This window comes from Suricata suricatta, chromosome 7 (genome assembly GCF_006229205.1).
Source record: "Suricata suricatta isolate VVHF042 chromosome 7, meerkat_22Aug2017_6uvM2_HiC, whole genome shotgun sequence".
NCBI lineage: Eukaryota > Metazoa > Chordata > Mammalia > Carnivora > Herpestidae > Suricata > Suricata suricatta.
The window spans coordinates 17,002,753-17,017,598 of record NC_043706.1 but is presented as its reverse complement, the minus strand read 5'-3'; the positions used below and the strand labels follow the sequence as shown (position 1 = coordinate 17,017,598).

Genomic DNA, 14,846 nt, shown 5'->3' with positions numbered 1-14,846 from the left:
GGCGGGCGCCCCCCGGGGAAGATGAAGGCGGAGGGGGGCGACCACTCCATGATCAACCTGTCGGTGCAGCAGGTCCTGAGCCTCTGGGCCCACGGGACGGTGCTGAGGAACCTCACGGGTAATTGATGCGCCCGGGGTGGGGACGGGGATGCGGTGCCGCCCCCTGCCACCTTTCTCCCAAGCGAGGAGGGGCCGCGCTCCAGACGCCCCACCCCCGTGCGCGCCCCGCTTTCCGGCTCGCGGCCCCAGATCCCAGCCAGGAAGGTGTTAACTGGGTGCACTTTGCGCCGGTCCCCGGGGCGCAAACGAGGGTCCCGATCGCGAACTGAGAGTCCCCGACCCTCGCCTCCTGCCCGGCTCGGGGAGGGCTCCCGAAGGCGCTGCCTAGTGTAGTACGCGCGGAATAGCGTTAGTGCCGAGACTCGGGCACAGTTGGCGTGGATTTCCCACTTCCCCCCTCCACACGCGCGCACACACACACAGACGCACACACCCCGCTTCTTGCTGCTTAGATCTGTTTCTTTCTGACTATTCTCAGACCGGATGCAGGGCTTAAATTCTGTGTTTCACAACGATCAGTTTGCTTCACCTGTTAAATTTTTGTTGCTGCCGATGACTAATGAAGTAAGGTATAGGGGGCCAGGGACTGGGCTAAGGTCTAGTGCTTTCTAAGTATTTTAGCTCTGATCATATTATCTTCTGCCTCCTATTTCTTATTTCCTTTTGTCTGTGTCTCTCGCTCTGGCCTCAAGCTGCGGCTTCTGTGATATTTGATAATTTATTAATTAGTTTTTTTTTTTTTTTTGTATTTCCCTTCATTCGTCAAGGCTGTCAGGAGGGAATTGGGCTTAACTACGTTATAATAATGAACCTAAGTTATAGTTGCAAAAGTGAGCAGTAATGCTCATATATTTTTATCGCATCTGTAGATTTGCTTTGTGAAGAAACTTCCAGGTTTGTTAATGTGGAGATCCTTTATACTCTGAGTTGTGAATTTTAAAAATACCTTTTAAAGATGAGTGTTTACAAGAAGGAGATTCGGTTGCAATTTGGTGACTCCTCAGTTTCCTGCTTCTCAGAGAAAAAACTTAGAAACATACTTAGGATTTAATTCTTGAAAACGTATAAGGCTAATTTTGGTAGAACATATTTTAAAGTGCCTTATGTCAAACTGGTAAAGAATGTGGAAAGTATTTTACAAACATAACCTGTCCTGATAGGATACATACACATGTGTCAACTATATATATTATATTGTATATGTATATTTTTCAGATATTTGTAGAGAAAATTTTCATGGCATTTTATACCACAGATTTTCTTGGACAACGATTTTCTTGACACTGGTTTTCTTGAATGTGGCAAGTAGGAAATTAACATCGATTCTGGATTGATTCATGGTGTCCACTTTTAATCTGTGGTCAGTTACCTTGGAGCAAATGGATCGTTGAGGGTCAGGAATATGTTTTTGTATATAAAAAAAATGCCATTGACATGAAGACTATTTCATGTTTCAGTTGAATTTCGAGATAGCTTATATTACCTTACTTCTGGCTTTGCTTGTATTTATCAACTGTTCATACCTCAAATGTTGTATTGATAGTGTTTGTAGGAGTGAAGTGAAAAGTAAGAACTTAAGAATATCTGTTTGTATATGTTAAGGACTGGCTTAGCTTATCATTTATTTAGAGAAAATGACTTTGGGGAGCCATAGAGTAGTGTAAATGTAACCTACCACTTGGCCAGATGTAACAGTATTTTTAAGTGTTTAATAGGATTCCGATCATTATAGTGGCATTGAGTCCTACAAGTCACCCATAAGGTTGGTAAGCAGTTTCCACCCAGGATTCACTCTCATTATCTCCTAATACAATCTTAATAATCATCAGTGGCTCATCAGACTTTGCCATTTCATAAAGGATGTGCTGAGCATCCAAACTAGTTCCTCAGGTCGGGCTGAGGAATATGGGGACCTCTTCTGGGTCCAGGAAATGATGAGTCTGAATATGCAAAATCCTGTTTGTCAGGGTAAAAATGGCGGAAGACCTAGATTAGAAGTCTGTTTTGCCAGCAGGTGAGTAACCATGTGTTAGGAACCACTTCACTTCGAAAAAAGTGGATTCTGGAAGTGGTAATCTTGTGATGTGGTTCATTGTGGCCTTTTCATGCTGGTGGCTTTTGTGATCCCTTAGTGTAGCTTCGTCATTAGTCAAGAGATGCTCCCTACAGTGCCATGTAGTATCTGGTCTATTGAAAACAAATACATATCCTAAAACAAGACAGCCACCACTTAGTGAGTGCCTGCTGTATATCGTCTATCATATATATATGTGTGTGTCACTTGACAAAGATGATTTCTAGTCTTAAGAATAACTTTCCATAGTAGAATTACAGAGAAGCCCAAGGAGGCAAATTAAGTCGCGCCAAATCCTATTGCTAGTAAGTGGCTGAACTAGGCTTTCAACCCCAGTTCTTGTTGACAAAATGACTCTTTCCCCCTTTCCACGTGGCTTTTGTTCTTCCTCTTTACTTTCTTCAGGCAGAATGAGTTACTTGCCTCCCTCCTGCTACTTCTGTTCCATGTATGTGCTTTTATTATTGTTCACTTATATTATAATTTTTGTGTCTTCTGGCCTGTGAGCTTTGGAGGGTGGGTCATTGTCATAATCAATGGAATTCTGGCATGTTAGCATTCTTCCGCCTGGCACCTACAGATCCTCAATGCATGCTTATTGAATTGCATTTCTAAAATAATGCTTAACAGTTGCACGTTTTAAACATTCTAGTTGCATTATGTTCCAGACACATCTGTTGGAGTGAGTATGCTGTTAACAAGGGAATGAGTTGTGGAAGCAACATTTACAGATAGATGGTGGTACCTTTAAACTACACCTATGCCTATTAAGTGGACTTTTCTGTGCTAGTTACCGTGCGTTCTTGTGTTTCATTTAATCTCAGTAATCTGGAGAGAGATTATTGTTTATCCTTATTTTATGGATTCAGACATTGAAGCCAAGAGCAATTTGCTTAGCTCTGATAGCTACTACATGAAAAGTTATTACCTCTTTTCAGATTATGATAACACATTAACTCAGAAGATATGTTTGTCGTGATAAACTTGGAAATGAGACGGGTGATACAGAAAGAAGCGTAGTGTAGAGCCAGACTGATTTGGATTTAAGAAGTCACTGTGTGAAAGACTTACAGAAATCTGGTTAATCGGCGCTCTGGCTAATTAAAAAAACAAAAGGAGAATGTATTCTCATCTCTATTTTTTTCTTTCCACAAACCGACAGGTGTTATTTATTCTTCCGTTTGTATTTTATGCCAAAGGGGAAGCAGGGAAGTTTTTATATTGACTTTTATTTTTCTTAGAGACTGACCTTTAGAAAATAGTCTTGTGTATATATTACTTTGATAGAAATAATTTTTTAAAAAAGTGATAGTAGCCAGAAATTAGAATTAGCTTTAGACCTAGAAGTTATGTGGTTTGACTACTTCATTTTAGAAATAGTGACACATCATCATGGGAGTGACGTGTGTGGGGCAGTTAGTAACAGAGGCAGGCCTCGAGATGATGATCACCGACGCTTAGCTCTGTTCCTTTCACTTTATTCCACACAGATTCTTAACTGAGGCGCGTCTGATGATAAATCCTAATATACGTAAAAATCACCTGACCCCAGTGAGCTGATGAGTGTGTGAATGCAACTAAGTTTTGGCCAGCAAATAAAAGATACTGGAAAATCAAAGTTATGACTGAATAATAATGCTTTTCCCAAATTTGAAGTTGTGCTTGCCGGTATGAAAATTAGTGATCCATATTTATTGTATGTCCAGTGTTAGAAATCCTGCCAAACTTGGTCTGCTATTTCTTTGTTTCTCTTTCCTGAAGCCTCTGGTACAGGGATTCCCTGTAGAACTGGAGACCCCATCTCTCCAGTTCATCGCTATCGCTAAAGTTCTCTTCTGTACCCATCTCTTCCCAAACCGTGTAATCCACAGGATTCCAAAATTGTTAACTGTGTGTACGTTAGACACTTCTTCAGCTCACCAAAGTAGAAATGCCTTCTTTTTTTTATGAAATAGTTTTCCTTCCTCTCCATGTCCTAACCCTCCTTCCCCTGATCTAAAACTACAGTTAGTATGCACGTACTCTTTCTGTTTTATGGGTAATTTGACTTAAAAAAAAAAAAACTACAATGAAATGCATCCCTTTGCTTTACTTTTATTTTCTTCATCTACTTTGGCTCCCAACTTTGTGGTCTGACCCAAATTTGGTTGCTAGGAGTTTAGAGAAGAATTTTTCGCTTAGAACAAGGCAGGATCCCTAAACCCGTGGGTAAACACAGAGCCAGGCTGGTGTTGGAAGAGGGATCACTGGTCCCTGGGAGAAAAAGGCACAGGCCGGCCTCAGGCTCATCTTTCTCACTGTCAGCTGCAGATGTGGGGCGGGCGCCCCCCTTTCTGTTGGTACAAAATCGAGGAGCTGGGGATTCAAACTGGAAAGAAGGTCAGATGTCTTTGTGTGCGTATAAAATATGTATGTGCTTATTTTTCTGTCATACATACACTCACAGTTCCTTTTTAGACTTTATAGTTGCCGAGCTACTGTAGGGCTAACACTGATTGTCAGCAAAAAAAAAAAAAAAAAAAAAAAAAAAGGGGGATAGTTTGTATCCACTGTATGTGTTTGGAATGGTTCACACTCGGAACAGCCAGGCCTCTGAGTAGGTCTGCATCTTCCAGTGGTGCCCTGTATGCAGGTGCTTCTCACTGGGTTGAGTCCTTCCTAAATGCTCTACTGCAGGAGGTTTTTCTGGAACAGAGGTGAGAATTTCCGTACTCTTTTGCAGTACAGAGCCAATTAATTAGTGGTGGTGTGATTGGTGTTTTATAGGATTGCTTTTTGGAAATTTTATCTTACTGAGAAAGAAGCTACTGTGATTTTTCAAAAAACCGTAATTGTCATCTTCAGGTTCTTACTTTCTGAATTTCCAGCTCATTCATTATCTTTGATGCATGCATCTGTGTCCTCTGGCAATACCAAATCTGAGGTCCAGATGACATTTCTTAAACCTAAAGCAATTTCGGGATAAGCCGTAGGACTGTGTAAGCTGTAATTTTGACTCTTTAATAGCTAACTACCAGAATATAATCTTATTCTTGCTTTGTTTAGTAATTGAAAGGAAGAACTGGAAAAGTAAGATAATTCATGAAGAGGAGTCAAAATGACTAGAGCTATTTTTCTTATAGAAAGGAAGCCAAAACAGAAGAGGAAGGATGGGTCAGGGATGGGGAGGAGACACCGGAACCAAGAAAAGAAATTGGGATTAAGAATAGTTAGATGTAGGGGCACCTGGGTGGCTTAGTCAGTTGAGCATCCGGCTTCGGCTCAGGTCATGATCTCACAGTTGGTGGATTTGAGCTCCACGTTGGGCTCTGTGCTGACAGCTCAGAGCCTGGAGCCTGCTTCAGATTCTGTGTCTCCCTCTCTCTCTGCCCCTCCCTGCTCATGCTTTGTGTCTCTCTCTGTCTCAAAAATAAATAAAACATTAAAAAAAAAAAGAATAGTTAGATGTAGGGGCGCCTGGGTGGCTTAGTCAGTTGAGTGTCCAGCTTCGGCTCAGGCCATGATCTCACAGTTCGTGGGTTCAAGCCCCACGTCAGACTCTGTGCTGACAGCTCAGAGCCTGGAGCCTGCTTCAGATTCTGTGTCTCCTCTCTCTGACCCTCCCCTGCTTGCACTGTCTCTCTCTGTCTCTCAAAAATAAATAAAAAAGTAAAAAAAAAAAGTTAGATGTAAAATATAAAACTCCTGGAGAAAACAGAAGCAGTAATCTTTTTGACATTAGCTGTAGCAGCATGTTAGCTATGTCTCCTTGGGCAAGGGAAACAAAAGCAAAATTAAGCTGTTAGGACTACATCAAAATAAAAAGCAGCTACGCAGTGAACAAAACCACCAACAAAACAAAAAGGCAACCTATTGAATGGGAGGAGATATTTGGAAATAATCTGTTAAGGGATTCATATCCAAAATATATAAGGAACATAATAAATAACATCAAGAAAAATGAATAATCCAATTAAGAAATGGGCAGAAGACCTAAATAGACATTTTTTCAAAAGAAGACCTACAGGTGGCCAACAGACACATGAAAAGATGCTCAACATCACTCATCATCAGGGAAATGCAAATCAAAACTGCAGTGACATCACCTTACATCTGTCAGAATGGTAAAATAAAAAAGACAAGAAATAAGTGTTGGTGAGGGTGTGACTAAAAAGGAACGTTCCCCTCATGCATTGTTGGTGGGAATGTGAATTAGTGCAGCCACTGTCCAAAACTGTGGAGGCTCCTCAAAAAATTAAGAATAGAAATACCAGATGATCTAGTAATTCTTCTACTGGGTATTTACCTGAAGAAAATGAAACCACTAATTCAAAAAGATACACGCACCCCTATTGTTAACGGTAGCATCATTTACAACATTTATTTACAGTAGCCAGTGTGTGGAAGCAATGCATGGGTCCCATCGATCGACTGATGAGTGGATATAGAAGATGTGTATGTATACAGTGGAATATTAGCCATCAAATAGGTGAAGAGATCTTGCCATTTGTAACGACGTGGATGGACCTCAAGGGTATTACACTGAGTGAAAGAAGTCAGACGGAGAAAGACGAATACCATATGATTTCACGTCTATGTGGAATCTAAAACCAAAAGAAACCAATACATGAACAAAAAGCAGAAACAGACCCATAATTATGGAGAACAATCTAATGGTTGCCAGAGGGGAGGGAGATGGAGGGATGGGCAAGTGGGTAAAGGAGAGTGGGAAATACAGGCCTTGGGTTATGGAATAAGTCACCCAGATAAAAGGTATAGATAGGGAATATAGCCAATGGTGTTCTTTAAAACAATTTTTTTAATGTTTATTTTTGATAGGAGTGTGAGTAAGGAAGGATCAGAGAGAGAGACACACACACACAGAATCGGAAGCAGTCTCCAGGCTCTGAGCTATCAGCACAGAGCCGGATGTGGGGCTTGAACCCATGAATGACGAGATCATGACTGACAGAGCCACCCAGGCGCCCCACGAGTAGTATTCTCATAGCATCGCATGGGGGAGATGGTAGCTACACTTGAGGTGAGCACAGCATGATGTGTAGACTTGTCCAATCACTGTGTTGTGCACCTGAAACTAATGTAACATTGTAGTGTGTCGATTACACTTCGTATAGATGACACTTCAGTTAAAAAAAAGTCAGATGTTTAGAAAAGAACTCCCCAGGGTATAGCATGTTTAATTTACCATAATATCAGATGAAAAATTAGAATAAATTCCAAAATTCTTAAATGGTTATGTTCATTGAATATTCACTACGTGCCCAGTACTGTGCAAAGCATTTTGCATGCATCCCATTTCCGATAATTGAAGTGACCACGTAACTTACTGCTTTATTAAATGTACATGATTAGGTCAGGTAGGATAGGCTAGTTATGTGTTTTTAGTGACCAAGTATTTTGGCAATAAAAGTTGATCACAGAATAAACAGTGGCAGTGGAAACATTTGAAAAAGATCTCAGAGTCTCAAATTCCAGTAACCTTAGCTAAATAGATTAAACTTGAAAAGAAAAGGAGATTTTTCACCAAAGTTTGTACAAGTAGGAAGAACCAAGCTTTTGCCTGGGTCCAGTTGCATGTGGTCTTAGAAATCTTGGAACATAATCTAGGAGGTTTTTTGTAAAAGTGAGGCGGCATAATGGAAGCTTTGGGAAAGCATGGGCTACCTCTCTACTGTTCTCGAATATCAGTGTCGAGCTAAGGTGTTTTTGTCAGGGCTGTGAAACTGGATTTTCATGATAAAATCCCTCCCCTTTCCCTTCCCTACGGCGAATTAGTTTAATACGACATAGTTCCTGAGCCTGCTGCATATCACAATCACCTGGTCTGGTTAAAGGTACAGACCCAGGGTTTCGGTCCATATTTATGGAATTAGGATTTTGGGGACCAAGGCTACATTCTTAAATATCAAGCCCTTATGGTGATTTCGTTATTGAGAACTCAAGGATTGGGAACACCTGATTTTTAAAAGTTAGTTTTGTTGTGATCAGTTTGTAGCCATGTTGTGATATATAATGGAAATTAATATGGAGTATTTAGTATAACTAGAGACTTATTAAATTTTCAATATAAATGACTCATTTATTTCCAAGAGGATGCTGAAACTAAGTTTTAAAAAAGTGATTATCTTTTAATATTATTAATAATGTTATTGATATTCTTCCATTTTAGTAATTTTTTTTTTGTAATGACTATTAGCTATAGACAACAATTCCTATTAAGTCATAGGATATTGAAAATTCGGGGTGGTTTAGGTTTGTTGCATCAGAAGTATATGGGAGAATGAAACATTAACAACATTTATGTAAACACTTAGATAACGTTCTTGGAACTTCCCCTCCAGAATCACTGGGGTTCAGTTAGATTTTCATATGCAAATAAGGAGTCCAGAGATGCAACAGGATCTTGAAATCTTTGGGTCAAGAAACTGAGTTTTATCCTTGAATGCTGCTAATTGGTTTTTGTACTTTAGACAAGCCACATTATTTCCCAGGCTTTGGTTTCTTCATGGGTAATACAATCTGATACCAGGAGTTTTCCTGTTGATGGTAAGGGAAGGCTGACTTAGAAATTAGAAGGTTCTGAGAGAAAAGTTGAGTAACTGTGAGTTAAAAACACCATTTGCATATACAGTTGTGTCTTTAATTTTTATTTTATTTTATTTACTTTTTATTTATTTATTATTGAGAAACAGATAGAGCATGAGCAGGGGAGGGACAGAGAGAAGGGGTGACACAGAATCTGAAGCAGGCTCTAGCCTCTGAGCTGTCAGCACAGAGCCCGATGTGGGGCTTGAACCCACAAACTACGAGAGATCTTGACCTGAGCTGAAGTCAAATGCTCAACCAACTGAGCCACCCAGAGGCCCCTTTAATCTTTAAAATGAAGACAATTACTTTCCAAGTGGATTTTCTTCAGACCTTTAATAGGCTGAGGTTTAGGACCTAGAAAATCTTTTTTCTCTGAACACCATTTAAGAGCTCTTAAAATTAGACTTTTTTTTTATGTTCATTCTGAGGCATTTACTGCCTCATTTTAGTGGATACTTTTATCTTTTTTTTCAGCTAGTTTATAAAAAACTTTTTATTATGGGAATCCTAAGACACAGGCATCACCCCCCTTTCAGCCGTTATTAAAGTGTGGCTAATCTCGATTTACTTTTTCACTTTCATAGGGAGGGGAGAGTCTGAAGTATTTTATTTATTTATTTAATTTTATTTTATTTAAATTCAAGCTAGTTAACATAGTAATGGTTTCAGGAGTAGAATTTATGAAGGGCACTTGTTGGGATGAGCACTGGGTGTTATATGTAAGTGATAGAATTAATCTTTAAAAAGGTTTTTTTTCAATGTTAATTTTTGAGAGGGGGGAGGGGTGGGGGAGGGGTAGAGAGAGAGGGAGACACCGAATCTGAAGCAGGCTCTGGGCTCAGCACAGAGCCCAGCTGGGGCTTGAACACACAAGCTGTGGGATCATGACCTGAGCCCGAGACAGACGCTTAACCGACTGAGCCACCCGGGTGCCCCAAATTAGGTCTTCTTAAAACTTGGTTTAGGAAACTCTGGATTCAGTATCGGAAGATCCCTTCTAGTTCAGAAATTGTGTCTTTGCATTATTTTGTTTTGTTTGTCCGAGTGCAGTACAATTGCTTTCCCAGCATCACTGTCAGTGATAGCCAAGGTGTGACATCCTGACCAGGCACGTGCATTAACTGACTTGCTGAATTTTCCTGGCTCTGCTCTCATTTTCTGATCTGTCACTCATTTGGGCCTGTATTTGGATTTAACTTTACAAATTTATTACATTGAGAATTTCACTCTAAGTTAGGCTCACTGATGTAAAAAGTTCATTTTTCAGTGTTCAATGTCAATATACCTTAGAAATATTGTATCATGAGATCGTAAAACATCTTATCGATTGCTGAGAAGATTTTTTAGATCAGTAACTCGAACAAACATGTTGTTACTGACTTTTTTTTCTTTTTTTGGTGTGACATGTATAATTTAAGATACTTGAGGACATACAAAAAATAACAATTGAAACCATTGTAAAATGCTGTGTTATAATTTCATAATAGATTCAGATTTTGACACTAAATTCTTACACTTTTGTAACTGAGTAGCTAGCTAATCAATTATGAGAAAGAACAAATTGAATGACATCTTTTCAGAAGACAGTGCTATGGCTTGAATATAGAGCAATTTTTGAATTATTTTACATAGCCGCAACCTGATTTCTTTAAAGCAATGATATTCTGATTGTTTTAAATGAAGAACTTGCTTTTCTAAGAAATTTCTTATAGTATACAATGATAAAATACTGTAATTTACAGTTTGAAATTGTATAATTAGCTGGTAAAAGCGTAATTTAGTGGAAGTGGGTAATACACAAGGGTTGCCATAAACTTTGAGAAGGGCGATATTTTAAAGTACCTCTTGAAGGCGTCACAATTAAATTTAAAAACCAGTGTTTTTGCTTTCTTTAAGAAGCAGAAGCAGACAACCATTAAATATTTACAGTAGCTTTAACTTCTACGTTAAATGAGTTTTCAAGTGGACAAATGCAGCAGCTTATTTTTAAGTCTGGTTAATATGTCAAGAATGATTAAAAATAGATGGGCAACCAGACACATGAAAAGATGCTCAACACGCTCATCATCAGGGAAATACAAATCAAAACCACACTGAGATACCATGTCACAGTGGCTAAAATCAACAACTCAGGAAACAACAGATGTTGGCGAGGATGTGGAGAAAGCGGAACCCTCTTGTACTGTTGGTGGGAATGCAAACTGGTTGCAGCCGCTCTGGAAAACAGTCTGGAGGTTCCTCAAAAAGATTAAAAATAGAATTGCCCTACGACCCAACAATAGCACTACCAGGAATTTATCCAAAGGATACAGAAGTGCTGATTCAAAGGGGCACGTGTACTCCACCCAGCGTTTACAGTAAGCAGCACTTTCAACAACAGCCAAATTATAGAAAGAGCCCAATTGTCCATCAACTGATAACCGGATCAAGAAGATGTGGTTTATATATACAATGGAGTACTACTTGACAATGAGAAAGAGTGAAATGCAGTTGCCATTTGGAGCAACGTGGATGGAACTGGAGGATATTATGCTAAGTGAAATAAGTCAGGCAGAGAAAGAAGTTACATATTTTCAGTCATATGTGGAACTGGAGAAACTTAACCAAAGACCATGGGAGAGGGGAGGGGGAAAAATGGGTTCAAGCAGGGAGGGAGGCAAACCATAAGAGACTCTTAAATACGGAGAGCAAAGTGAGGGTTGTCCAGGGGGGGCAGGACCGATGGGGCGGGAGCAATGGGCACTGAGAAGGGCACTTGTTGGGATGAGCACTGGGTGTCATACGTAAGCGATGAATCATGGGAATCTACTGAAGCCAAGAGCACACTGTACATACTGTATGTTAGCATTATATTATATTTAATATTTAATTATATTTAAAATAAAAAGTCACTGCCAAATTAAAAAACAGAATGATTAAAAATAAAATCTTAAGTTTACCTTCATTTCAACCTTTCTTGTTCATTTCTTTGTGTACAGTTACACTCCTATCTAGTATCAAACTCCTTCTGTCCAGAGAGCTTTCTTTCAGATGTCATGTAGGTGCTCTGGTGGTTCATTCTCCCAGCTTTTTATCTTTCTCAGAAAAGTCTTCATTTCTGAAAGCTGTTATTTCTCCTGCGTATAGATTTCTGATTTTACAGGTTTTTCCTGGTTTTGTTTTGTTTCCTCTTCCAGTCTTTAAAAAATGTCACGGCCTCGTTTTTTGTTTGATAGTTTCTGATGGGAAGTTGGCTCTACTTTTTATCTTTATTCCTCTGTATGTAATGTGTTTTTTCCCTCTCCATACTTGCAGTATTTTCCCTTTATCTTTGGTTTTTATTCATTTCACTGTGATGTATCTATTTGTGTGGGGGGGGGGATTATTTTTTATTTTATTGTGTTTTGATTATTTTGGGAAGTCTTTATCTTTGCTTGTGTTTCTCTGAGAGTCTTAGATTTGCAGTTTGATAGCTTTCATTATTTTTAGGAAATTTTCAGCCACTATCCCTTCAAATATTTTTCTTTTCCATTCTCTTTTTCTTCCCCTTCTGCGACTCCAGTTACACTTTACGGGAAACCATTTGGTTCCTCTTTTCACTCTTCCACCTCGTCCTCCTTTTGTCCCCATATCACATTTTGAATAATTTCTGTTGGTCCATGTGTAAATTCACTGATTCTTTGCTTAACTGTGTCAAGTCTGTTGATGAGCTCAGGAAAGGAATTTTCTTATCTTGGATATCACGGTTTTTGTTGTTGTTGATTTTTTTTAAATTTCTAGCATTTCCATTTGACTTTTTCTTGGAATTTCCATTTCTATGCTAAAATTCCCTGTCTGTTTATGTGAGCTTTCCACCTTTTCCATGAGAGCCTTTAACATGTAAATTATAGTAATTTCAGTGTCCCCATCTAGGTATTGTAAAATCTGGGTCATTGCTGAGTCTGGTTCTGTTGATTGCTTTATTTCTTGACAGTGGATTGTTTCCCCTGTTTTCTTTACCCTCATTCCATCTCCAGTATGTTTATCATTTGGTTAAATTAAATTTATTTGTAAAATTCAGCTGTGGCAGTGAATTCTCCTGAGACCTTTCTTGGCATGGTTGTTCTTGTTCAGGCCTCTGTTCCCCATCAGATCAACTACTTACTGTGCTTTGAAGAGCCCAAAGTATTAGAATATATGCCATTGAAGGTACTGTTAACTAATGGCTCAAGGTGTCCACTCTTGCTAATATATGAAACTACTGTATAAAAATAATTAAAGTACTGCAGTAAATATCTTCAGCCTTCAGGCCATATGATCTTTGTCATAACTACTCAGCTCACTTTTATAGCATGAAAGTAACCATAGACAGTATGGATGAATGTGACTGTGTTTTAATAAAACTTTACAGACACTGAAATTCAAATTTGGTGTAATTTTGATGTGTCCATGATATACTGTTCTTTTGATTTTTTTTCAGCCACTTCAAAATGTAAAAACTATTCTTAGCTCACAGGCTATAGAGAAATGGGTCATGGACTCGTGGACCATACTTTGCTGACCTCTGATTGGGGGGACTTTTTCACATTTTAAATGCATCATGTCCCAGAGAGTCTTAATAAACTATATGGGACATATCCCCAAACTGAGAAGTCCCTGATGGATAGTAACTAAAGGGTGTGGTTTCCACACCTTAGGTTTGCTGGACTGAGAACAAAGCCTGAGCTAACCTAATGTAAACACAGACTATAATGTGCACCACTTTTATAAAGGAGGTAGAAATCAAGAACAGCTTCAAAGTGCGGGCTTATGGGTACGGCATTTTCAGCTTGGGGCTTCGGTATATTGGGTACGCAGTTAGGGCTCAGTATCTGATGGTTAACGATTCTTTTAGATATCTATCCTCTAGATACCCTCTAGAGGATTGAAAGATACTATGAATAGTTGTCAAATGAGATGGTTTTGTTGTTTTGATGACTTTTGGGTATTTTAATAAGTGTCTCTTATGTAACTTCGGCCTAGAGTAGTAATTTCTGTCTCTGTCTCGTGTTGCGATTATTTAGTAGAGCTGATGATAATGTTGCTGTTGAGGTCCTGCCTCCAGAGACGGCTTTCAGAGGTTGAATTATGTGAGCAGTCTGGGTTGAGAAGCTTTGGCCTAGTGGAGCATCATATTTGATGAATTTTAGAATGAAAACTATTTTTTAAGACTGTATGTTTGCAGCAAAATTTAAAAAATACATATATATTTCAGGCAGGTGTTAAAAATGTATAAAATAATATAGCCCATCTCTTATCTTTAAAAGATAGCCATTGTTTTCTGTTTGTGTATTTCTGTGCATATACAAACATTTTTCAGCAAATAGGATCATACAGCATGTACCATTCTATGACTCTTTTTCACTCAGCTACTATATTTTAAACATCCAGAGAAAACCATTTCTCATAAATAATTTTGCCCAAGGATTCAAAACAAAGGCACAGAAGATAATTTTGAGCAACTTGGCAACCGAGGCTGATGAGAGATACAGATTGGGAGCAGGGCTATTTCTAGTATTGTTTGGAGGCCGGGGCACATCACACTTCTCCTGCAACAAACACAGTGCAACAATCCAGGCAGAATCCGTCTCGGCTGAGGCTTATGGACAGCCTTGACTCGGAAAAATAACGAGAGGACTTCAGGAGATGTGCCCAGGAAGAAGGACTAGATCCTTCCAGTGAATTAAGGTGATTGTATGGATGGCATGCTTCAGAGTTTTCCGTTTTGTACATTGTATTTTTAAAATTTTGTTTCGCATCTTGCTTAGCACCCATCAAGGCTCCCTCTGGCATCCACTTTTCACTGTTGCTCACCTGCTAGCAGGTTAGATGCGGTGGGATACGGGCAAACAGGAAACAGTGGGTCCCTGGATGTCCACATTTGCTGTATGACCTAGGCAGTTTAAGAAAAGGTGGTGATATTCCACGCCTGTCCTTCCTCTAGGCCTGTTGGACCTCTGTTCTTGCTCTGCTCTTAGGAACCTACAATTCTCTTCACCTGAACTAGCCCAGTACTTTTCCCAAGTTTGCCAGTAGTAAGCAGGGGCCTTTGACAGATTGCTTTATGCAGAGTAGGTCAAGGTCTTCAGAGGCCCTGTCCACCGACTGGGCCGTATGCATCTAGCAG

General features: G+C 39.4%; 1 protein-coding gene across 1 annotated transcript in view; it reads left to right on the top strand.

Moving 5' to 3' along the window:
• Nucleotides 1-12: 12 nt before the first annotated feature.
• Nucleotides 13-14,846, top strand: part of TMEM170B (transmembrane protein 170B) — a 30,271-nt gene continuing 15,437 nt past the window's right edge. Inside the window, exon 1 of the mRNA XM_029944792.1 lies at nt 13-118. Within this exon, the coding sequence (XP_029800652.1) occupies nt 22-118 (97 nt within the window). The 5' untranslated portion in view covers nt 13-21. The remainder of the gene's footprint in view (nt 119-14,846) is intronic.